At 38.3% G+C, this 25,285-nt stretch overlaps 1 protein-coding gene across 2 annotated transcripts in view; it reads left to right on the top strand.

The window, feature by feature from the left end:
- LOC128693178 (xylosyl- and glucuronyltransferase LARGE1-like) overlaps positions 1-25,285 on the top strand; it is a gene marked incomplete at its 5' end in the record, with an annotated part of 111,247 nt that overhangs the window by 18,003 nt on the left and 67,959 nt on the right. For both annotated transcript variants that reach the window (XM_070089449.1, XM_070089450.1), the window contains 4 exon segments: positions 143-244; positions 7,381-7,548; positions 12,315-12,495; positions 22,999-23,123. In XM_070089449.1, the coding sequence (XP_069945550.1) occupies positions 143-244; positions 7,381-7,548; positions 12,315-12,495; positions 22,999-23,123 (576 nt within the window).

A 25,285-nucleotide genomic window follows, 5' to 3' on the forward strand; every position in this document is an offset into this window, starting at 1 on the left:
TATTTCCTCTTTGCTTTTTAGTCACCACACATTGGTAGAAGATAGCCAGTATTACATAAAAATATAATGGAACTTATTATTAATATTGTAGCATGGCTAATGATATTTTGATAAATGTAGTAATTTACTTATCTGTTTTTAGCAACATCCTGAGATTGTGTACAACCTTCCATGTCAGTGGAATGTGCAGCTATCGGATAACACTCGCTCAGAATTATGCTACTTAGAAGTAATGGACTTAAAGGTACAGTATGTTTATAATTTGTTACTTAATGATGGACGTAAGTGTTACCTCATATGATATTACTGTGATTAGTTTGCCATATACAGACGCCACCCTACTTACGAACATTCGGACATACAAACAGACATTACCAAGTTTTTTCTACCAATTAAAAAGGTAAGAAATTTTTTATTACAGTATTTATTATTAAAATATGCTTTAGTATTAAGAACTGAACATTACTGATACTGTACAGCATTGACTTTAAGTTTTCAACAAACAATGGCATAGAGAACAATAATAATAATGATAATATTAAAAACAATAATAATTGTAACAATAGAAAAATGGCAAAATAACGACTTATGAACAATTCAGGATATGAGCAGCCTTCTGGAACATAACTTGTTCGTAAGTTGGGAGCGTCTATAATGTGCTTCCCACCATATTTTCACATCTGAGGAAGAGTTGGTAGAGTAATAAGCTCTGTTAAACTTAATGAAGTTTAATAGTTGGTTATGCTTCAGTTAATTATCTGTTTTCTCACAGCTGTTTGTTTGATATGGGAGAATGATTCAAGGTGACTTTATGGAAAGAAACATTTACTACATTCTGTTTTGCTTTAGCGCTTAATTAGTATATATATTTTATTTTCTAAATGGGAGTAGACACTGTTACTTTTTGTTGATGATACTGTGCTTTTGGGAGACTCTAAAGAAAAGTTACAAAGGTTAGTGGACAAGTTTGGGAGGGTGTGTAAAGGTATAAAGTTGAAAGTGAATATACAGTGGAACCTCTACTTGCGAGTTTAATCCGTTCCATGACCTTGCTCACAACTGGATATGCTCATTTGCAGAGTCAATTTTCCTCATTTAAGTTAATTGAAATGCAATTAAAACCACCTGGTGGTTCACACTTACACTCACTCACTCACCCATTTGACTATAAGCACAGAAATACGTATCTTAATCTTAAAATAATGATTCCTAACTAGATGCCTATGAAACTCCAATATAGAAACTATGTATTTTGCCAAAACAAAAGCATTCACATTGCTAAACTCACAAACTAGTATTTAGTCACTTAGTATTTAGTCAACTTACTCTGCAATTTGTAATAATTTAGAGTTAAGAATTAATCTGAGTTTGCCCGAAATGCCTAGCCATGCTAGGTGTCCTAGTGGGCCCCTCTGTAATTAGTATTTTATTACATGTAAACCACACAATAACCAAAATCTGTAAACCCTGCATTGTAAACCTTATAGAGAATAAACTTTGATTGATTTGATTGATTGTTCCAGTGGAATTCTGTACTTCAATAATTTTGCTAATATCAACTCTGCTGCTTATTTATCTATCTCACTTCATCTTATATGACATAATAAACAATATAAACAACATAGAAGCCTGATATATACTCTAAAATGAATAAAATGTCATTCATGTAGTGGTATGGGCAGTATCGGCGGTGGACGAGTTTGTCTGGAGACCGGACAAAATACTTCTTGAATAATTTCGCTAATATCATCTATACGGCTTATTTATCTATCACAGTTCATCTAATGTGACATAACAAACAATATAAGTAACATAGAAACCTGATATATACTCAAGAATGAATAAAATGTGTCATTATATATGTGACGGCAGCAGCGGCCGACGAGTGCTTGTCTGGAGACAGGACGAAATACTCCTTGAATACTTCGCTATCATCAACTCAACGGCTTATTTATCTACCACAGTTCATCTGATATGAAACAATGAACAATATAAATAACATAGAAACCTGATATATACTCTAGAATGAATAAAATATGTCGTTATGTAACAGGTGGAGGCGGCCACAATCACTCCCTCTTCGTTGTGGTAAACACTGCCATATAGTGACAGCCTTTTGAAGCCGTCTATTATTATAATTATTATTATGTAGTACATTATTATTATATATGTGTGTATTATTATTACACGTATTATACTATTATTATTATTGTATTACAGTGGACCCCTGAGTTTCGTGATTAATCCGTTCCAGAGAGCCTGCCGAAAGTTGAAATTGCCGAATAGCGAAACCATTTTCCCCACAAGAAATAATGGAAATAAAATTAATCCGTTCCAGACACCCAAAAATATTAAAATAAAATATTTTTTCAAATCAAATAAAGATTTACATACCGAAAACAACGAGAAATCAAGTACAGTGGACCCCCGATATTCGATATTAATCCGTTCCTGAGAACTCAGCTAATCAATTTTCCTCATAAGAAATAATGGAAATTAAATTAATCTGTGCAAGACACCCAAAAGTATGAAAAAAAAAAATTTTACTACATGAAATATTAAGTTTAATGCAATAGAATAATTACAATAACAACAATAACAATAGAATAATTGACACTTAGCTTTAATGAAGATCTGGTGATGATTGATGGGATGGGAGGAGGGGAGAGGTGTTAGTGTTTAGAAGGGGAATCCCCTTCCATTAGGACTTGAGGTAGCAAGTCCTTTTTCGGGGTTACTTCCCTTCTTTTAATGCCACTAGGACCAGCTTGAGAGTCACTGGACTTCTGTCGCACAACATATCTGTCCATAGTGGCCTGTACCTCCCGTTCCTTTATGACATTCCTAAAGTGTTTCACAACATTGTCAGTGTAATAGTCACCAGCACGACTTGCAATAGCTGTGTTAGGGTGATTGTCATCAAAAAAGGTTTGCACTTTAAGCCACAATGCACACATTTCCTTAATCTGTGAAGTAGGCAACTTCTTCAATTTCTCTATCCCCTCCTCTGAAGCAGTTTCCTCAGGTGTGACCTCTTGCTGTTGAAGATGATCTAGCAGCTCATTAGTGGTTAGTTCTTCATTGTCCTCCTCCACCAACTCTTCCACATCCTCCCCACTAACCTCCAACCCCAAGGACTTCCCCAATGCCACAATGGATTCCTCAACTGGCATAGGCTTCTCAGGGTTAGCCTCAAATCCTTCAAAATCCCTTTTGTCTACACATTCTGGCCAAAGTTTTTTCCAAGCAGAGTTCAAGGTCCTCTTAGTCACTCCCTCCCAAGCCATACTTATAAGGTTTATACAATTGAGGATATTAAAGTGATCCTTCCAAAACTCTTTTAGAGTCAGTTGAGTTTCTGTGGTCACTACAAAGCACTTTTGAAACAGCTTTTGTGTACAGTTTCTTGAAGTTGGAAATGACCTGCTGGTCCATGGGCTATAGGAGAGGAGTGGTATTAGGAGGCAAAAACTTGACCTTAATGAAGCTCATGTCCCCAGAAAGTCGCTCTGCCAAGTCTGTAGGATGACCAGGGGCATTGTCTAATACCAGGTGGCATTTAAGGTCTAATTTCTTTTCAATTAGGTAATTTTTCACAGTGGGGGCAAATGCATGGTGTAACCAGTCATAGAAAAAGTCCCTAGTGACCCATGCCTTACTGTTTGCCCTCCACAGCACACTCAAATTAGCCTTGAGGACATTGTTTTTCCTGAACACTCTGGGAGTTTCAGTGATACACCAATAAAGGCTTCACTTTGCAATCACCACTAGCATTGGCACACATGAGAAGAGTAAGCCTGTCTTTCATAGGCTTATGTCCTGGGAGTGCCTTTTCCTCCTGAGTAATGTAGGTCCTGCTTGGCATTTTCTTCCAAAACGGGCCTGTTTTGTCGCAATTAAACACTTGTTCAGGTTTCAAGTCTTCATTGTCTATGTAATCCTTGAATTCCTTCACATATTTTTCAGCTGCTTTTTGGTCCAAACTGGCAGCCTCACCATGCCTAATCACACTATGTATGCCACTACGATTCTTAAATCTTTCAAACCAACCTTTGCTGGCCTTAAATTCACTCACATCAGCACTAGTTGCAGGCAATTTCTTTACCAAATCGTCATGCAACTGCCTAGCCTTTTCACAAATGATCGCTTGAGAGATGCTATCTCCTGCTATCTGTTTTTCATTTATCCAAACCAATAACAGTCTCTCAACATTTTCTAACAATTGCGGTCGCTGTTGCACCTTTTGCAAAAACAGCTTCCTTGATTGCCGTTTTCCTGGTCACTATAGTAGAGATGGTTGATTGGGGTTTATTATGCAACCTGACCAGCTCCGACACACGCACTCCACTTTCGTACTTTGCAATTATCTCTTTCTTCATTTCAATAGTCATTAGCACCTTTTTTCTCGAAGAGTTGGCACTAGAAGCTTTCTTGGGGCCCATGATGACTTATTTTGCAGAAACAAGCACCAAAAACAGTGATAATGTGGAATGTACTGAATGTATCCTTAGATGCGTGCACACTGGCTGGCTTGTAAACACTGGCACACACGGGGCAGTTTAAGCCACACGTGGACACGTCTCATGCGAATCGTATCGAATACCGGGTTTTCGATCGGATACCGAGGCAAAATTTTTGCAATATAATGCATCGAATACCGGATGTATCGAATACTGATGCCATCGAATACCGGGAGTCCACTGTACAAGAGCATCCAATGGGCTTGTGTGAGCATATTAGACAGGAGTGAATGGAGACTAGCTTTTTTTATGGATGTGTTGTAGTGTGAGAAGGGTAAATTTTACAAGGGAATTTAGGGAAAACTGGTTAACCAGACTTGAGTCCTGGAGTTGGGAAGGGCATTTCCTGCACTCTGAAGGAGAGGTAGGGATGCTGCAGTTGGAGAGGTGGTCTGATTATGATGTCAGCACACTTCTGGAAAGAGCAGTTAAGTGAATATTGGTGAATGTGCTTTTTTTTTTGGGTCATCCTGCCTTGGTGGGAGATCGCCGTTGAGTAAAAGACATAATAATAACAGTTATATTATACTTTGCTGATACAGTAGTTTATATTGTATATATTAAAGAGACTTCAACAACAGGATTTGAGGCTTAGAGATTTACAAGTTTAACCCTTTGACTGTTTTGGTCGTATATATATGTCTTACGAGCCAGTGTTTCGGTCGTGTATATACTGAATAATTCTAGCGGCTTCAGATCAAGCAGGAGAAAGGTGGTAGGCCCACATGTGAGAGAATGGGTCAGTGTGCACCACATAAAAAAAATCCTGCAGCATGCAGTGCATAATGAGAAAAAAAAACTGATCGTTTTTTTGGATTACAACGCCGACTTTGAGGTGTATTTTCCCATAGTATTTATCGCTGTATTCTCATTTTCATGGTCTCACGTGATAAAATGGAAAGCATATTGCAGAAATAGAGATGATTTTGATTAGTTTCACGATGAAAACGACCTTGAAATTGAGCTCAAAGTAGTGGAAATGTTCGATTTTTACCAATGTTCAAGAGTAAGCAAATCACACCACACGTCCAATGCACGTCAACTGGGAAGTCTAATATTCTTTCACTAGTGCACTGATATTATTTATATCATTTTTACAGTAATGCAGTAGTATGCATAACAGTAAATTTTGTATTTTTTGTATGAATAAAAAATCAAAATACAGAAAGATCACCTCCATAGTAAGTGTATATGTAGACGTGGGCTGAAATGGACTAGAGGTCACTGGCACCTGAACATACTACTGGAATGAAAAAAGTTCGTTAACCGGGGGTCCACTGTAGAAAGCAATAGTAATATAAGAGGGGCCTAGAGACATGACTAATGAACAGAGGATATGTTATTTTAGTGCCAAGAATGTCTACATTGTTTATTCTGGACCCTATTTTGAAATTGAAATTTAATTTGCGTGAAATTGGCCAAATTGCCAATTTGACTACTTTATTGGGTAGTTCAAATTGGTAAATGGGCAGTTTCTTGTACTCAATTGATAGAAAAAATGGAGTTCTAAAGAAATAGCTATGAGAGTGGTCAACGGAATTGGCCAAAAACAGGGCTCAAAGTCGGCGAAATCTCCGATGTGTATATGTCGCCAAGACCGCTAACTTCGCAGGAGCGTAATTCCGTGAGTTTTCATTACCATTGGGAAAAGATTCTTTATCATTTCATAAGAATTTTTTTTTTTTTTTTTTCCAAAAATTTTGCAACATAGAATGACAGTTTCAGAAAGGAGCTTGCGACAGTCAAAGGGTCAACCCTTTCAGGGTTTTGGCCGCAGTAGTACGGCTTACGAGCCAGGGTTTTTGACGTATTAGTACGCCTAAATTCTAGTGCCCTCAAATCTAGGGAGAGAAAGCTGGTAGGCCTACATGTGAAAGAATGGGTCTATGTGGTCATTGTGCACGGTATAAAAAAAATCCTGCAGCAAACAGTGCGTAATGAGAAAAAAAAAACTTTGACCGTGTTTTTGGATTAAAACAGCGACTTTGCACTGCATTTTCGTATGGTATTTATTGTTGTATTCTAGTTTTCCTCATCTCATTTTATAGAATGGAAGATATATTACAGAAATTGAGATGATTTTGACTGGTTTTACAAAGAAAAGTACCTTGAAATTGAGCTCAAAGTAGCAGAAATGTTCGTTTTTTACCAAAGTTCGAAAGTAAACAAATCATGCTATGCATCCAATACACGTCAACTGGTGAGTCTAATATTCTTTCACAAGTGCACTGATATTATTTATACCATTTCTACACCAATGCAGTAGTCTGCATAACAGTAAATCTATTTTTTTGTGAGAATAAAAATTCAAAGTGGAAAGCAAAAGAATGTAAGAGAGGCATGGAAACATGACTAATGAACAGAGGAAATATTATTTTAGTGCCAGGAATGTCTTTCTTGTTTATTCTGGACCCTATTCGGAAATTGGCATCTTTTGAAATTTGTGTGAAATTGGCAAAATTGCTAAATTCTGACCACTGTATTGGATAGTTGAAATCGGTAAATGGGTCGTTTCTTGTACTCATTCGATATAAAAAATGGAGTTCTAGCGAAATAGTTATGATTTTTGTCGACAAGTACACTGAATTGGCTGAAAATAGGGCTCAAAGTGGGAAAATCGCCAATGCATAAACATCGTCGAGACTGCTAACTTCGCGAGAGCATAATTCCGTGTTTTCCATCAAATTTCATACTTTTGGTGTCATTATGATCGGGAAAAGATTCTCTATCTTTTCATAAGAAAAAAATATTTTTTTTTTTTTTAAAGATTTGGCCGACCCTGAGAACAAGTCTCTGAGAGGGCCTGTCGACCCTGAAAGGGTTAATATCAAATTGTTCATATTTATCTTTCATTTTTCAGGCCATTCACTGGAACTCGCCAAAGAAATTGAAGGTAAAGAATAAGCATGTAGAATTTTTTCGAAATTTGCACCTGACCTTTCTAGAATATGATGGGAATCTGCTTCGACGGGAACTTTTTGGCTGCAATAACTCTCGCTATATCACCGCATCTAATTCACTGTCACAGGTATGTTGGTGTAAAATATAAACATAAAAATATTGATTATAAATTGCTTTCACAAATTTTGTTCATTATTATTAATTGTTAATATTCCAGGTAAAGATATATTATGCTTTTGATTGTTGGTCATGTCCCAAGTAGGAATATTAGAATTTTGACTTGATAATTTTTTTTCTGGCTCTAGGTTCTTGATGATTTCTTGCGAATATTTTTTTTCATCAATCAGAAAACTTAAAGCTATTTGTACAGTGGTTATAATCTATGTATGAAGGACTTATAATGTCATGCTTAATGGTAGAGAAGGAGAGGGGGAGGAGGAAAACTGTCAGCTACACAATACACATTGGTACAGTAGGCTTTACCAGGCTCCCTCAAGCAACCTTCTTGCCTCTCAGTATATGGTTGCTTAGTGAAGATGTGGTGGGCCCCTATTTATTTTGTATAATTTGATCAAGAAACTTATTTTTTTTTTAAACTACAATTCTCAGTGAGAGATATTCAGACTCATTAACCTTTCCTAAAATTAGAGTAAGGCTAATACATAGGTGTGTCTTATATGATGGATTAGATTATGCTGCCTAGATGGCTAGTTTCTTATTCACTTTGTTTCCTTCCTGTAAATGGTAGCACAATAACATATGGATACACAAAAGGGTTAAACAGGATTATATCTGTATTGTGTAGGATTACATCTGGATTTTTTTTTTCAACAAGTCGGCCGTCTCCCATTGAGACAGGGTCACCCAGAAAGAAAGAAAATCCCTAAAAAGAAAATACTTTCATCATCATTCAACACTTTCACCTCACTCACACATAATCACTGTGTTTTGCAGAGGTGACTAGATACAACAGTTTAGAAGCATATACGTATAAAGATATATAACATACCCCTCCAAACTGCCAATATCCCAAACCCCTCCTTTAAAGTGCAGGCATTGTACTTCCCAAGATTTTCCAGTACTCAAGTCTGGCTATATAAAAACTGGTTTTCCTGAATCCCTTCACTAAATATTACCCTGCTCACACTCCAACAGCTCGTCAGGTCCCAAAAACCAGTCATCTCTGTTCACTCCTATCTAACACGCTTATACATGCTTGCTGGAAGTCCAAGTCCCTTGCCCACAAAACCTCCTTTACCCCTCCCTCCAACCTTTTCAAGGACAACCCCTACCCTGCTTTCCTTCCCCTACAGATTTATACGCTCTCCAAGTCATTCTACTTTGATCCATTCTCTCTAAATGACCAAACCACCTCAACAGCCCTTCTTCAGCCCTCTGACTAATACTTTTAGTAACTCTACACCTCTTCCTAATTTCCACATTCTGAATTCTCTGCATAATATTTACATAGCACATTGCCCTTAGACAGGACATCTCTACAGACTCCAGCTGCCTCCTCGCTGCAGCATTTGCAACCTAAGCTTCACACCCATATAAGAGTGTTGGTACCACTATATTTTCGTACATTCCCTTCTTTGCCTCCATAGATAACGTTTTTTGTCTCCACATATACCTCAATGCACCACTCACCTTTTTTCCTTCGTCAATTGTATAGTTAACCTCATCCTTCATAAACCCCTCCACTGAGAAGTCAACTCCTAAATATCTGAAAACATACACTTCTTCCATGCTCCCTCTCTCCAATGTGATATCCAATTTTTCTTTATTTAAATAATTTGATACCCTCATCACCTTTCTCTTATCTATGTTCACTTTCAACTTTCTACCTTTACACACCCTCCCAAACTCGCCCACTAACTTTTGCAACTTTTCTTTAGAATCTCCCATGAGCACATTATCATCAGCAAAAGTAACTGTGTCAACTCTCATTTTGTATTTGATTCCCCATAACTTAATCTCACCCCTCTCCCCAACACCCTAACATTTACTTCTTTTAAAACTCCATCAATAAATATACTGTGGACCCCCCGGTTAACGATATTTTTTCATTCCAGAAGTATGTTCAGGTGCCAGTACTGACCGAATTTGTTCCCATAAGGAATATTGTGAAGTAGATTAGTCCATTTCAGACCCCCAAACATACACGTACAAACGCACTTACATAAATACACTTACATAATTGGTCGCATTGGGAAGTGATCGTTAAGCGGGGGTCCACTGTATTAAACAACCATGGTGATGTTACACATCCCTGTCTAAGACCTACTTTTACCTGGAAATAATCTCCCTCTCTTCTACACACCCTAACCTGAGCCTCACTATCCTCATAAAAACTCTTTACAGTTTTTAGTAACTTACTACTATTCCATATACTTGCAACATCTGCCACATTGCTTCCCTATCCACTGTATCATATGCCTTTTCTAAATCCATAAATGCAATGAAAACTTCCTTACCTTTATCTAAATACTGTTCACATATATGCTTCAATATAAACACTTGATCTACACATCCCCTACCCACTCTTAAGCCTCCTTGGTCATCTGCAATCCTACTCTCTGTCTTACCTCTAATTCTTTCAATAATAACCCTACCATACACTTTTCCTGGTATACTCAGTAAACTTATTCCCCTATAATTTTTACAGTCTCTTTTGTCCCCCTTCCCTTTACATAAAGGAACTATATATGCTCTCTGCCAATCCCTAGGTACCTTTCATACATTTATTAAACAAAAATACCAACCACTCCAACACTATATCCCCCCTTCCCCTGCTTTTAACATTTCTGTCATGATCCCGTCAGTTCTAGCTGCTTTACCCCCTTTTATTTTACATAATGCCTCACGCATCTCCCTCACACTCACATCCTGCTCTTCTTCATTCCTAAAAGATGTTATACCTCCCTGGCCAGTGCATGAAATTACTGCCTCCCTTTCTTCATTGACTTTTAAAAGTTCCTCAAAATATTCCCACCATCTACCCAATACCTCCAGCTCCCCATCTACTAACTCCCCTACTCTGTTTTTAACTGACAAATCCATTCGTTCCCTAGGCTTTCTTAACTTGTTTATCTCACTCCAAATTTTTTTCTTATTTTCATCAAAATTTCTTGACAGTGCCTCTCCCACTCTATCATCTGCTCTCTTTTTGCACTCTCTCACCACTCTCTTCACCTTTCTTTTACTCTCCATATACTCTGCTCTTCTTATAACACTTCTGCTTTGTAAAAACCTCTCATAAGCTACCTTTTTCTCTTTTATCACACCCTTTACTTCATCATTCCACCAATCACCCTTCTTTCCTCCTGCACCCACCCTCCTATAGCCACAAACCTCTGCCCCCATACTAATACTGCATTTTTAAAACTATTCCAACCCTCTTCAACCCCTTCCCTACTCATACTTGCACTAGCCCACCTTTCTGCCAATAGTTACTTATATCATACCCTAACTTCCTCCTCCCTTAGTTTATACACTTTACCCTCTCTTTTTACTTGCTGTTGCCATTTTTCTTTTGTCCCATCTACCATTACTCTAACTGTAGCTATTAAATAATGATCCGATATATCAGTTGCCCCTCTATAAACATGTACATCCTGAAGCCTTCTTATCAACCTTTTATCCACCAATACATAATCTAACAAACTACTTTCATTACATGCTATATCATACCTTGTATACTTATTTATCCTCTTTTTCATAAAATATGTATTACTTATTACTAAACCTCTTTCTACACATAGCTCAATTAAAGGCTCTTCATTATCATTTACCCCTGGCACCCCAAATTTACCTACTACTCCCTCCACAACATTTTTATCCACTTTAGCATTGAGATCCCCAATCACAAGTACTCTCTCACTTGGTTCAAAACTTCCCATGCACTCAACATTTCCCAAAATCCCTCTCTCTCTCTCTCTCCTCTACACTTCTCTCTTCTCCAGGTGCATAAATGCTTACTATAACCCACTTCTCACATCCAGCCCTTATTTTACTCCACATGATCTTTGAATTTATAAATTTATATTCCCTCTTTTCCTGCCATAATTTATCCTTCAACATTGTTGCTACGCCTTCTTTAGCTCTAGCTCTATTTGAAACTCGTTATTTCTCCCCACTGAAACTCTCCCACCCCCTTCAGCTTTGTTTCACTTAAAGCCAGGACATGCAGCTTCTTCTCATTCATAACATCCACATTCATCTCTTTCTTATCATTCACACAGCATCCACGCACATTCAAGCATCCCACTCTGACAGTTTTCTTCTTTTTCTTTATAGTAGGCTGTACGGGAAAAGGGGTTACTAGCCCATTGTTCTTGGCATTTTAGTTGACTTTTACAACACGCATGGCTTACGGAGGAAAGAATCTTATTCCACTTCCCCATGGATATAAAAGGAAAAGCAATAAGAACAATCAAAGAAAATTCAGATGAGTGTGTATACATAAACATGTACATGTATGTGTAGTGTGACCTTATTGTAAATAGAAGTAGCAAGCCATACCTGAAATCTTGCATGTTTGTGAGACAGAAAAAAGACACCAGCACTCCTACCATCATATAAACAATTACAGGCTTTTGTTTTACACTCACTTGGCAGGATGGTAGTACCTCCCTGGGTGGTTGCTGTCTACCAACCTACTACTGTTACAAGAAATTTAGGATATGTTCTTAAAATATCTGGTATCTTATTTTCATTAATAAAATACCTTGACATATCACAAAGGTTATTATACTCTTTAGATTCCTCACCCAGTGGATGATCATTATGATTGAAAATACAGTAACTCAACAAAATTATATTTTTTTCCATTTTACAATATGCAGAACAACCACTGTGAAAAAATAAGTGAAAATTCCATTTTATTCACAGTTAAGTGAAGAAGATGAATGCTATGAGTTTCGTCGTGCTCGTCAGACTAATTACCGCACACACTTGTTCTTCCTCGACCATGAATATGATCCTACGACAGATGGTTATGATGTGACACTTGTTGCTACTCTCTCCATGGATCGTTTGCAAATGGTAGAACAGCTTCTAACACACTGGGATGGTAAGCAAAGTGATAAATGATAGTGATAGATATTACTTTGTTTTATTTATATAATCAAACACTACTAATCTAAAACTATGTAGGTCAGGACACATTTTGCAATAGATAATTTTTTAAAAATAAACTGTCAAAAACTATAGGAAAATTAAATAAAACTGTTCACTGGTTAGCCACCAGATGTGCTCAGGCAGTAGTAACTCATAACATCATCTGTAATTGTTTTAGTAACACTGTCAGGCTGTTTCAGGATACGAACCATCGTTTGGTCGATATTTTGCTTTAGGATACGAAAAAAATTTCAGGATGCGAACTTCCCTGAAGGGATTCAGGGAAACCGGTTATTTTCATATAGTCGGACTTGAGTCCTGGAAATGGGAAGTACAATGCCTGCACTTTAAAGGAGGGGTTTGGGATATTGGCAGTTTGGAGGGATATGTTGTGTATCTTTATATGTGTATGCTTCTAAACTGTTGTATTCTGAGCACCTCTGCAAAAACAGTGATAATGTGCGAGTGTGTTGAAAGTGTTGAATGATAATGAAAGTATTTTCTTTTTGGGGATTTTCTTTCTTTTTTGGGTCACCCTGCCTCGGTGGGAGACTGCCGACTTGTTGAAAAAAAAGAAAAAAAATATATTTCTTTGCAAAGGTTACAGTGTGTGTTTACATATCATAATATGATTGGAGCAAAGAACGCCACAATCATGCCGAGGCATTTCGGGCAGAAATACCTACTTAAGACTTCACACAAGTCTAGACAGGTGAAAAGTGTACTAGTAGTGGTTACCAGTGTTTTGCTGATGGTGGTGCCAATTACTGGCAGCCTTTTGAAGTTTCTCCTTACTGTTATTATTATTATTATTACTATATTGTATTATTGTTATAATAATAATGATTCTTATTATTACTATTAGTAGTAGTAGTAGTAGTAATAGTAGTACATACGTATGTGGTGAGGGGCTCTAGATCTAGGAAATTGAAGCTGTGCTCCAGGTCCCTAAATTAATAATAATATACTAATGCTTAGGTACTACTAATAATGAAAATACAGTGGACCCTCAGCTAATGATATTAATCCGTTCCTGAGAGCTCATCGTTAGACAAAATTATTGTTAGCTGAATTTATTTTCCCCTTAAGAAACAGTGGAAATCAAATTAATCCGTTCCTGACACCCCAAAGTATGAAAAAAAAAAAAATTACCACATGAAATATACATTTTCCTACACACAAAAAGAAGACGACATGCACAATTACTACTGTACTAAATAAAGAATACATGACACTTACCTTTATTGAAGATCTGGTGATGATTGATGGGATGGGAGGAGGGGAGATGGTGGAAGTTGTTATTGTTTGGAAGTGGAATCCCCTTCCATGAGGACTTGAGGTAGCTAGTCCTTTTCCGGGGTTACTTCCCTTCTTCTTTTAATGCCACTAGGACCAGCTTGAGAGTCACTGGACCTCTGTCGCACAAATCTGTCCATAGAGGCCTGTACCTCGTGTTCCTTTAAGATTTGCCTAAAATGGGCCACAGCATTGTCATTGTAATAGTCACCAGCATGGCTTGCAATAGCTGTGTTAAGGTGATTTTCATCCATAAAGGTTTGGGCTTCAACCCACTTTGCACATTTCCTTAATCTTTGAAGTAGGCAACTTCTTCAATTTCTCTCTCCCCTCCTCTGAAGAAGTTTCCTCAGGTCTGGCCTCTTGCTGTTGCAGATGCTCTTGCAGCTCATCAGTGGTTAGTTCTTCATCGTCCTCCTCCACCAAGTCTTCCACATCCTCCCCACTAACCTCCAACCCCAAGGAATTCCACAACTGGCATAGGCTTCTCAGGGTTAGCCCCAAACCCTTCAAAATCCCTCTTTTCTACACATTCTGGCCACAATTTCCTCCAAGCAGAGTTCAAGGTCCTCTTAGTCACTCCCTCCCAAGCCTTACCTATAAGGTTTACACAACTGAGGATACTAAAGTGATCTTTCCAAAACTCTCTTAGGGTCAATCAAGTGTCTGAGGTCACTTCAAAGCACTTTTGAAACATAACTTTTGTGTAGAGTTTTTTGAAGTTTGAAATGGCCTGCTGGTCCATGGGCTGCAGGAGAGGAGTGGTATTAGGAGGCAAAAACTTGACCTTGATGAAGCTCATATCCCCAGAAATTCACTCTGCCAAGTTTGAAGGATGACCAGGAGCATTGTCTAATACCAGGAGGCACTTAAGGTTCAATTTATTTTCCAGGAGGTAATTTTTCACAGTGGGGGCAAACACATGGTGAAACCAGTCATAGAAAAAGTCCCTAGTGACCCATGCCTTACTGTTTGCCCTCCACATCACACACACATTAGCCTTAAAGACATTGTTTTTCCTGAATACTCTGGGAGTTTCAGAGTGATACACCAATAAAGGTTTCACTTTGCAGTCACCACTAGCATTACCACACAACAAAACAGTAAGCCTATGTTTCATAGGCTTATATCCTGGGAGTGCCTTTTCCTCCTGAGTAATGTAGGTCCTGTTTGGCATTTTCTTCCAAAACAAGCCTGTTTCATCACAAACACTTGTTCAGGTTTCAATCCTTCAGCCTCTATGGGAAAGAAGTCATGGGAAAGAAGTGAATAGGTAAACAGTCAAGGTTAATGTTTTAGTAGCTGACCTATATTCAGCTGACCAGTGTACAGTGAGAGAATCATAGCAGAAAATGCCAAATATATCTATAAACTCAAGGAAAGTCAGGTTGTAGGTGGCGTTTACTTCCCTCAGTGTTTTAAAAATGGCCGAGTCAGCAGACCAGGTCAGGCAATCAACAACACCACACAACCCCCGATAAATGGAATTGAGGGGGATTTGGAAGGATAAAACCATTGATTAAACCTTTCTGGTCTACCAGAATGGAAAGGAGTTAGAAGTTAATAGGTGAAGCCGGACTGTGAAGTGAGGTGGGAAGGGGAGTGTGTAATAAGGGGTTAACTGAAAGGGGTTTGTGAAGTTAAGGGAAAAGTGAGCAGTGAAGAGGGTTTTGAAGAAGAAAATTTACTAGTAATTCAGTGGTGATTGCTAAAGCAGATACTAGGGTGTACTAGGTGACTGGAAAAGAGAAATAAATATTATTGTATATGAGTAAAAGTGCAAAGAGTGAAATTGGAAGGCATTAGGGGGGTACAGGCTGCCATAATTATATTTATCTTTCTTCTTCAATTCCATGAAGAAAGAAATCAGTCATGGGGACTGGAAAAGGTGATTGGAGTAACAATGCCCTGAACAGTAAAAGCCCAACAGTTGCCATCCTACCAGAAAAGTAAATGTCACTATCTCCGCAAGGTATGGCAACACCGCATACCCAAACAGAAACAGTGGCACACAGCTCTTGTTGTAGCGCTCTTAAGTGGTGATATCCAAATTAATCCAGGACCTCAAACTATTGTGCAGAGGCAAAGCAAACAGATAAATGACAGTGATAATGACGGTCTACTAGCTAGGAACGATAACCTTAACTCCATATGTAATGCATACATAGGTCAATGTGAGACAATACAGCCATTATTATCTCAAACACTACCAAACAAGTGCATACACTGTACTAAAGTACACATGAAAAACAGAAAAGGCACCTTATGTAAAATGTGTAAGGGGTGGGTGCATGATGGATGTATGTACAATTATAGCAATGGTGCCAGAATTCATTTTGTGTGTAACAAATGCACTTTGGCACAGTTACTTTAGCAATGATGACATTGATTTACCTAATTTTAATACAAATGACCCATTGCCATATATTGATGATTATAATTGTTTTATGAAAACAGGCCTTCACTTTATTCATGTCAACACAAGATCACTTCTTCCTAAATCGGCAGAGATTAGGATTCTAGCTAACAAAATTAGGGCGGTATTTATAACCATCTCTGAATCCTGGTTGGATGATACGGTGACTGACGACGAGGTCAAAATAGAAGGTTACAATATAAAACGCTTAGATAGGAACAGAAAGGGTGGTGGAGTATGTGCCTACATTAGAAATGACTTAGCTTACAACCCAAGACCTGATTTAAATAACAATAAACTGGAGATTCTATGGTTTGAAGTGCTGCTTCCCAAGACCAAACCCATCTTAGTAGGAACTAATTACCGCCCTCCCACCCAGGACCAGTTCTTAGAAGACTTTTCCAGAATATTGTCCGGACTTGAAAACAATTGCGAGACAATAATACTGGGCGACTTCAATATCTGTTTTCAGCAGCAAAATAACGGGCTATGCAAAAGGTATAAGCAAATTCTAGGTTTAAATAGTTACACTCAACTAATTAATACACCAACCCGGATCACACAGTTCTCAGCCACCCTAATTGACCACATACTTTGTAACCGTGCTGAGAACATTAGTCAGTCAGGCGTCATTACCACAGGTCTTAGTGATCATTTCATCATTTACTGCACCAGGAAAATCACTAGGGATAGAATAGGCCTACACAGGACAATAAAAATGAGGTCAACTAGAAACTACAGTAAAGAAACACTGGTAAATAGACTACACAATTGTGACTGGACAGAGATAACAAGTTGCACGGATGTAAACGATGCCTGGGAAAAATTCAAAACAATGTTCACTACCATCCTTGACAATATTGCACCAGTTAAAGAGGTTAGGATTAAACAAAGAACTGAACCCTGGATGACTACTGAGATATTAGATAATATGAAATTCAGAGACCAGCTGCTAAAAAGATTTAAAGCAAACAGACAGGATATTGCAGCACTAAATGAATTCCAAAGGGTGAGGAACAGAGTACAGAGACTTATAAAAGGAGCAAAGGCAAAGCACTATTGCTCAAAAATTGAAGAGTATAAGCATAACCACAGAAAGCTCTGGCAACAGCAAAAACAGGTGGGGTATAGCCATAAGCCAGTAGATAGGTCTAACATAGTACTCACTATCGATAATGAGGTATGCCACGAAACATCTAAGGTGGCAAATTGCTTTAATTCCTACTACACATCTGTTGCATCAACACTAGTAAGTAAACTACCAGCTGCATCAAATACCTTTAACACAGACTCTGATAAGTTTCAAACATACTATACCAATAAAGGGGTAACCCCAAACAGTTGTCAACTAGTAAGTGTATATCATGACTTTATTCAAAAAGAACTAAGCAGGTTAAACCCAACTAAGAGCACAGGCCCTGATAACATCCCATCTAAATTCCTAAAAGATGGTGCTTCTGAACTGTCAATCCCTATTGCTCACATAATAAATCTATCAATCACCACTAATACTGTACCGGAGGGGTTCAAGGAAGCCAGAGTTACTCCTATCTTCAAGAAAAATAGTAGGTCTGATATCAGCAACTATAGGCCTGTTAGTATACTCAGTATAATATCCAAAATTCTAGAGAGGGCAGTGTACTCTCAAGTAGTTAAGTACCTTAATGACAACAACATTCTCCATAGCTATCAATCGGGCTTTAGAAGATCTTCCTCAACCGATACCTCCCTAATTGATCTGATGGATTACCTGAGAACTGAAATGTCAAAGGGGAACCTCATAGGTATGGTAACCTTAGACCTGCAGAAGGCCTTCGATACTGTCAACCACAATATATTAGGTAAGAAACTTCAAGCTATCGGTATAGGTTCTGTAGACTGGTTTAAGTCCTACCTTAGCAACAGGAGACAAATTGTCAAAATCAACAAAACGGAATCAGAACCCCTGCCGATAACATGTGAAGTTCCCCAAGGTAGTATTCTGGGTCCCTTATTATTCTTATGTTGTATCAATGGCATGCCTATCAGTGTCAGGTGCAAACTCCTACTGTATGCAGATGACAGTGCCCTGTTAGTGTGAGGTAAAGACCCACATGATATAGCTAATGTTTTAACTCTGGAACTGGAGTCCTGCAGCAAATGGTTAGTAGACAACAAACTATCATTACACCTCGGGAAAACTGAAGCCATTCTCTTTGGCACGAAACATAAACTGAGAAGGGTAAATAATTTTAATGTCCAGTGTAATGGGGAGCCCATCACTTTGGTTTCATCAGTAAAATATCTGGGAATCCCCTTTGACCCATGCATGTCAGGAGAATTGATAGGGAACAGTGTAGTAAAGAGAGCGAATGCCAGACTGAAGTTCCTGTATAGACAAGCACAATGCCTACCTACTGAGGCTCGCAGGACCCTATGTCTAGCCCTTATACAATGCCGTATGGATTACACTTGCTCTTCATGGTACTCTGCCTTGACAAAAAAACTGAAAGATAGACTGCAAATCACCCAGAACAAAATCGTAAGATTTATCCTGGGGCTGGGACCAAGAGAACATGTAGGCCAGGATGAATTACAGCAGTTGGATATGCTGAATGTTGAAGACAGAGTAAAACAACGGAAGCTAAATCATGTTTATAAAATTGCTCACAAACAGTGTCCAGAATATCTTGCTGTCAATTTTGTCAAGGTTGGGAACCAAAGCAATCATAGTACTAGGGGGAGAGAGCACAACTTTGTAGTACCCACAGTCATTGGCCAGGCTTCAAACACCTTTTATTGTACAGCAATAAAGGAATGGAACAGACTACCCGCACATGTCAAAGCCAGTCATAGCATGAACCAGTTCAAGAAGAGTGCCAAAAGGTGTCTGATGAATGTAGCTACAGAAAGGGAGGGGAAAGATTTTCTATTTTTTAGCTAACATGCGTGTAAATTTGACCTTATTCCTAGTAATGACCCTCGTATTGTAGATAGTCTTAATGACCCTCGTGTAGTAGATAGTCTTTTTAGTATGATAATAAGATGTTATCTTCATTATAGAATAATAAGAAAATATTATAACCTTTATATTATAATAATAAGGTAAAAGGACCCCAATGGAAATAAGTCACTCTGTCTGACTTTTTTGGGTTATCCTAGGTTCTCTACACATATGCTGCTATGTATGATAATTCTGTGTAACTGTATTTGTGTATACCTGAATAAACTTACTTACTTACTTAAAGTGCAGGCATTGTACTTCCCATTTCCAGAACTCGAGTCTGGCTAACCGGTTTCCCTGAATCCACGAATCTTGTAACCAGCTGGCCCAGTGACTAGCACGTCGGTCTGAAGTTTTATGACTTTCTGATCATGGGTTCTATCCCCACCCATGGTATGGTTTCCCTGAATCCCTTCACAAAATATTAAAAAAGAAAAAGGTCACATATAAGAGATTTTTACAGGGCAGAAGTGATATAAGAACGGTGGACTATATGGAGAGTAAAATGGAGGTGAAGATAATGGTGAGGGAATGCAAAAGGAGAGCAAATGATAAAGTGGGCGAGGTGCTGTCAACAAATTTTGCTGAGAATAAGAAAAGTTTTGGAGTGAGATAAATAGATTTCTTAAGAAAGCCTAGGGAACGAATGGATTGGACATTTAAAAACAGGGGAGTTAGTATATGGGGAGTTGGAGGTATTGGGAAGCTGGTGGGAATATTTTGAGGAACTGTTAAATGTTGAAGAAGAGAGGGAGGCAGTAATTTCATGCACTGGCCAGGGAGATAACAACATCCTTTAGGAGTAAAGAAGAGCCGGATGAGAGTGTGGGGGAGGTGCGTGAGGCATTACGTAGAATGAAAGGGGGTAAAGCAGCTGGAACTGATGGGATCATGACAGAAATGTTAAAAGCAGGGGGAAATATAGTTTTGGAGTGGTTGGTAGTTTTGTTCAATAAACGTATGAAAGAGGGACCTTTGGATTGGCAAAGAATGTGTATACTTCCTTTATATAAGGGAAAGGAAGACAAAAGAGACTAAAAATTATTGGGGGAATAAGTTTACTGAGTATACCAGGTAAAGTGTATGGTAGGGTTATTATTGACAAAAAAATAGAGGTAAGACAGAGCAGGATTGCAGATGAACAAAGAGGCTTTAGAATGGGTAGGGGATGTTCAGATAGTGTTTACATTGAAGCATATAAGTGAACAATATTTAGATAAAAGTAGGAATGTTTTCATTGCATTTATGAATTTAGAAAAGGCATATGATGGAGTGGATAGGGGAGCAATATGGCAGATGTTGTAAGTGTATGGAATGGGTAGTAAGTTGCTAAATACTGTAAGAGTTTTTTATGAGGATAGTGAGGCTCAGATTAAAGTGTGTAGAAGAGAGTGGGATTACTTTCCAGTAAAAGTAGGCCTTAGACAGGGATGTGTAATGTCACCATGGTTGTTTAATATATTTATAGATAGAGTTGTAAAAGAAGTATATGCTAGGGTGTTGGGGAGAGGGGCGAGATTAAATTATGGGGAATCAGATACAAAATGGGAGTTGAAGTGTGTTCAGATATTTGGGAGTAGATTTGTAATCAGATGGGTTTTTGAAGTGCAAAGTTAACCATAGAATTGATGAAGGAAAAAAGGTGAGTGGTGCATTGAAGAGTATGTGGAGACAAAAAATGTTATCCATGGAAGCAAAGAAGAGAAGGTACAAGAGTATAGTGATACCAGGAATCTTATATGGGGGTGAAGCATGGGTTGTGAATACTGCAGTGAAGAGGAGGTTGGAGCCAGTGGAGATATCATATCTAAGGGCAATGTGTGGTGTAAATATTATGCAGAGAATTCATAGTGTGGAAATTAGGAGGAGGTGTGGAGTTACAAAAAGTATTATTCAGAGGGATGAAGAAGGGCTATTGAGGTGGTTTGGTCATTTAGAGAAGATAGAGCAAAATAGAATGATTTGGAGGGTATATAAATCTGCAGTGGAGGGGAGGATGGGTAGGGGTCATCCTAGGAAAGGATGGGAGGAAGGGGTAAAAGAGGTTTTGTGTGCAAGGGGCCTGGACATACAGCAGGCATGTGTGAGCGTGTTAGGAGTGAATGGAGACGAATGGTTTTTGGGACCTGACGAGCTGTTGGAGTATGAGCAGGGTAATATGTTCTGAAGTGATTCAGGGAAACTGGTTAGCCAGACTTGAGTCCTGGAGGTGGGAAGTACAGTGCATGCACTTGAAAAGAGGGGTTTGGGATATTGGCTGTTTGAAGTGATATCTAATTGTCATATCTGGGCATCTCTGCAAAAACAGTGATTATGTGGGAATGATGGTGAAAGTGTTTCTTTCTTTTTTGGGGTCACCCTGCCTCAGTGGGAGATGGCCGACGTGTTTAAAAAATATAGCTATATATCTATACTGTATTTAGTACAATATATATTAGCAGTTTGGTAGTTATACTTGAATTTTGTGATAAATAACTTTGTATGTTTATGACAGGACTCACATTGTAGTGATCATAGTTAATTTTGTATTATTTATCAAAATATAAGGAGTAATATGTCCCTCATTTTATGCAGCAAATGTGGTCCAGGATCCTGGCAACCATACTAAGTTCACTGGACCATCAACACTTAATTTTATATAATAAAAATTCATTATATTTTGTATATGTGGTATATGTGGAGACAAAAATCGTTATCAGTGGAGGCAAAGAAGGGAATGTATGAAAGTATAGTGGTACCAACACTCTTATATGGGTGTGAAGCTTGGATTGTAAATGCTGCAGTGAGGAGGTGGCTGGAAGCAGTGGAGATGTCCTGTCTAAGGGCAATGTGTGGTGTAAACATTGTGCAGAGAATTCGAAGTGTGGAAACTAGGAGAAGGTGTGGAGTTAATAAAGGTATTAGTCAGAGGGCTAAAGAGGGGTTGTTGAGGTGGTTTGGTCATTTAGAGAGACTGGATCAAAGTAGAATGACATGGAGAGCGTATAAATCTGTACGGGAAGGAAGGCGGGGTAGGGGTCATCCTCGAAAAGGTTGGAGGGAGGGGGTAAGGGAGGTTTTGTGGGCAAGGGGCTTGGACTTCCATCAAGCGTGCATGAGCGTGTTAGATAGGAGTGAATGGAGACGGATGGTTTTTGGGACCTGACGATCTGTTGGAGTGTGAGCAGGGTAATATTTAATGAGGGGATTCAAGGAAACCGGTTATTTTTATATAGCCGGACTTGAGTTCTGGAAAGGGGAAGTACTATAATGCCTGCACTTTAAAGGAGGGGTTTGGGACATTGGCAGTTTGGAGGGATGTGTAATAGGACAGTATATATATAATTGGGGCCCTGATATTATATTCTATAGGGAGTTTATTATATTATTTCAGGTCACTTTTTATATTGTATCCTTATATATGCTTCTAAACTGTTGTATCTGGGCACCTCTTCAAAAACAGTGATTATATATGAGTGAGGTGAAAGTGTTGAGTGATGATGAGAGTATTTTTGTTTTGGGAATTTTCTTTCTTTTTGGGTCACCCTGCCTAAGTGGGAGACAGCCAACTTGTTGAAAAAAAAAAATAAAAAAAAATTGTAAACTGCACTGATCACATGTACAGAATTACTGATCGATATAGGACATCATATAATAGCAAATTCACATAAATTGAACCTGCATGAAGTGAGGGGAACTGTATATAGTGCTATTTTCAGTAAACTGAACTTGTACACAGAAGTTATGTACTGAGTAGTTAATCCTTTGATTTTGATTTACAGGTCCTGTAAGTCTGACACTGTACATGTCAGATGCAGAAGCTCAGCAGTTCCTGTCCTATACCCAGAGTTCAGAAATCATTGCTAACAGGAAAAATGTTGCATATCATGTTGTTTACAAAGAGGGGGTAAGTTACCAGCTCTTCTGACTTAATATTTAACCCTTTCTCTATTGACACCTTCCAGATTGAAAGCACCTTCTGTCTGCATTTAAAAAGTAGTAATTTCTGAAATAGAGAATTTTTTTCTAAAATACAGATTTGATATAATGCTTATGAAATTATGCAGGTGCAAAATGGAAAGTCGAGGAGCACTTTATACAGCAACAATTTCACCCACTTTTAGATAAGTTTCAGTGCTCAAACCATCTCACTTCCTGGTTATATTGCTATTATGCCTTCCATATTACCCACTGATCAGAAAAAAACTGCTTCTTCAACTAGAGTTAAGCACCCAGAAGTCATTGACTTGGCCAGTTTTATGCTCTTTTCAACAAATTCCAATTTAAAAGCAGAATTCAAAACATACACTGTAAGCATTCCAGCCATTAAAGCAACTTTCCCTGTGTTCATTAATCATGTCCCCAAGCCTTTCCTCTCTAACACTAGCCCTCCATTTTGAAACCATTTTAACACAAAAATTATGTTTTTTTCCCTATTTCTTGGCTAATAAACCATAACAAGAATGGTTGAGGCCTTCCTAATAATTGAAGCAGACCTACAAAAACCTATGAAACAGACCATTGAGAGGAGGGGGGAGGGAAGGCTCCTTCCCTTCCCCAGGAAAATCAACAAAAATTGATAATTTCTGCTTCTTTGAGGATGATTTCAGGCCACAAAATCCTCTCCATTTCACCAGTATGTCTTTGGATCTAGCTATTGACATTAAGAAACCCATGAAAGCCACCCTAGAAAATGTCCCAAATTTACTGTTTTAACCCAAACACAAGGTGAAAAATTATCTGTTCCTATCATGCATTGCATGGAGACAAGATTTTTTTGATACTATGCACAACCACTGCACAGACCCATTCTCTCATGTCTTGACCAAAACTGGCCACTCACAACAAATTTGGGAGCACTATGACTTATGCACAGATCTAAGTGAGCTACACTGACCCCAGTGATGTTGATCTTTGTGACCAACAGTGAAAGGATTCAAGATGTTTTCCTAATTCTAGTAAGATAAGAATTATATTTAGTGAAAAGAACTACTTTTGACCTAGGTAGTAGGTTGGTAGACAGCATCCTCCCAGGGAGGTACTACTGTCCTGCCAAGTGAGTGTGAAATGGAAACCTGTAATTGTTTTACGTGGTAGGATTGCTGGTGTCTTTTTTCTCTCATAAACATGCAAGGTTTCAGGTATGTCTTACTGCTTCTACTTTCATTTAGGTCACACTACCTATACATGTACAAGCATATACATGTATGTATATACACACCCCTCTGGGTTTTCTTCTATTTTCTTACTAGTTCTTGTTTATTTCCTCTTATTTCCATGGGAAAGTGGAACAGAATTCTTCCTCCATAAGTCATGAGTATTGTAAGAGGTGACTAAAATGCTGGGAGCAAGGAGCTAATACCCCTTCTCCTGTATGCATTACTAAATTTAAAAAGAGAAACTTTCATTTTTCTTTTTAAGTCATGCTGCCTTGGTGGGATTTGGCTGGTTTGTTGAAAAAAAAAAAAAACTTGAACGCTGTTGTAGGATGCTATACATATACACTGGAACCTCGGCTTACAAGTTTAATCCGTTCTGTGACCTTGCTCGTATCCTGATCTGCTAGTATGCTGAGTCAGTTTTCCTCATTTAAATTAATTGAAATGCCATTAATCTGTTCCAGCAGAATTCCTGCTCTCAGGAGGCAGGAATATGATGCTAATATCAACTCTATGGCTTATTTATCTATCACAATTCATCTAATATGACATAAACAATATAAATAACATAGAAACCTGATACTGTATGTGCTCTAGAATGAATAAAATATGTCATTATGTGACAAATGGTGGCGGCCGCCTTGTTGTGGATCAGCGGGGGAGACCTTATGCCATCCCCTGCCATCCACTGACACTCCCGATACCACCATCCCAGCTTAGGTGTTCAGTTCCACTTCTCTCCTACAAGCTAGCTGTGTTTGTGAATGTGTTTTGATCTTTTAATTACCATATCTTGTACAGGTACCATCCGACTTATGACCGAGTTCGGTTCCGAGAAACCGGTCATAAGTCGAAATGGACGTAAGTCGAACTTTACTACTGAATATCAACATCACATTTTTGTAATGAC

Source organism: Cherax quadricarinatus, chromosome 28 (genome assembly GCF_038502225.1).
Source record: "Cherax quadricarinatus isolate ZL_2023a chromosome 28, ASM3850222v1, whole genome shotgun sequence".
NCBI classification, from domain to species: domain Eukaryota; kingdom Metazoa; phylum Arthropoda; class Malacostraca; order Decapoda; family Parastacidae; genus Cherax; species Cherax quadricarinatus.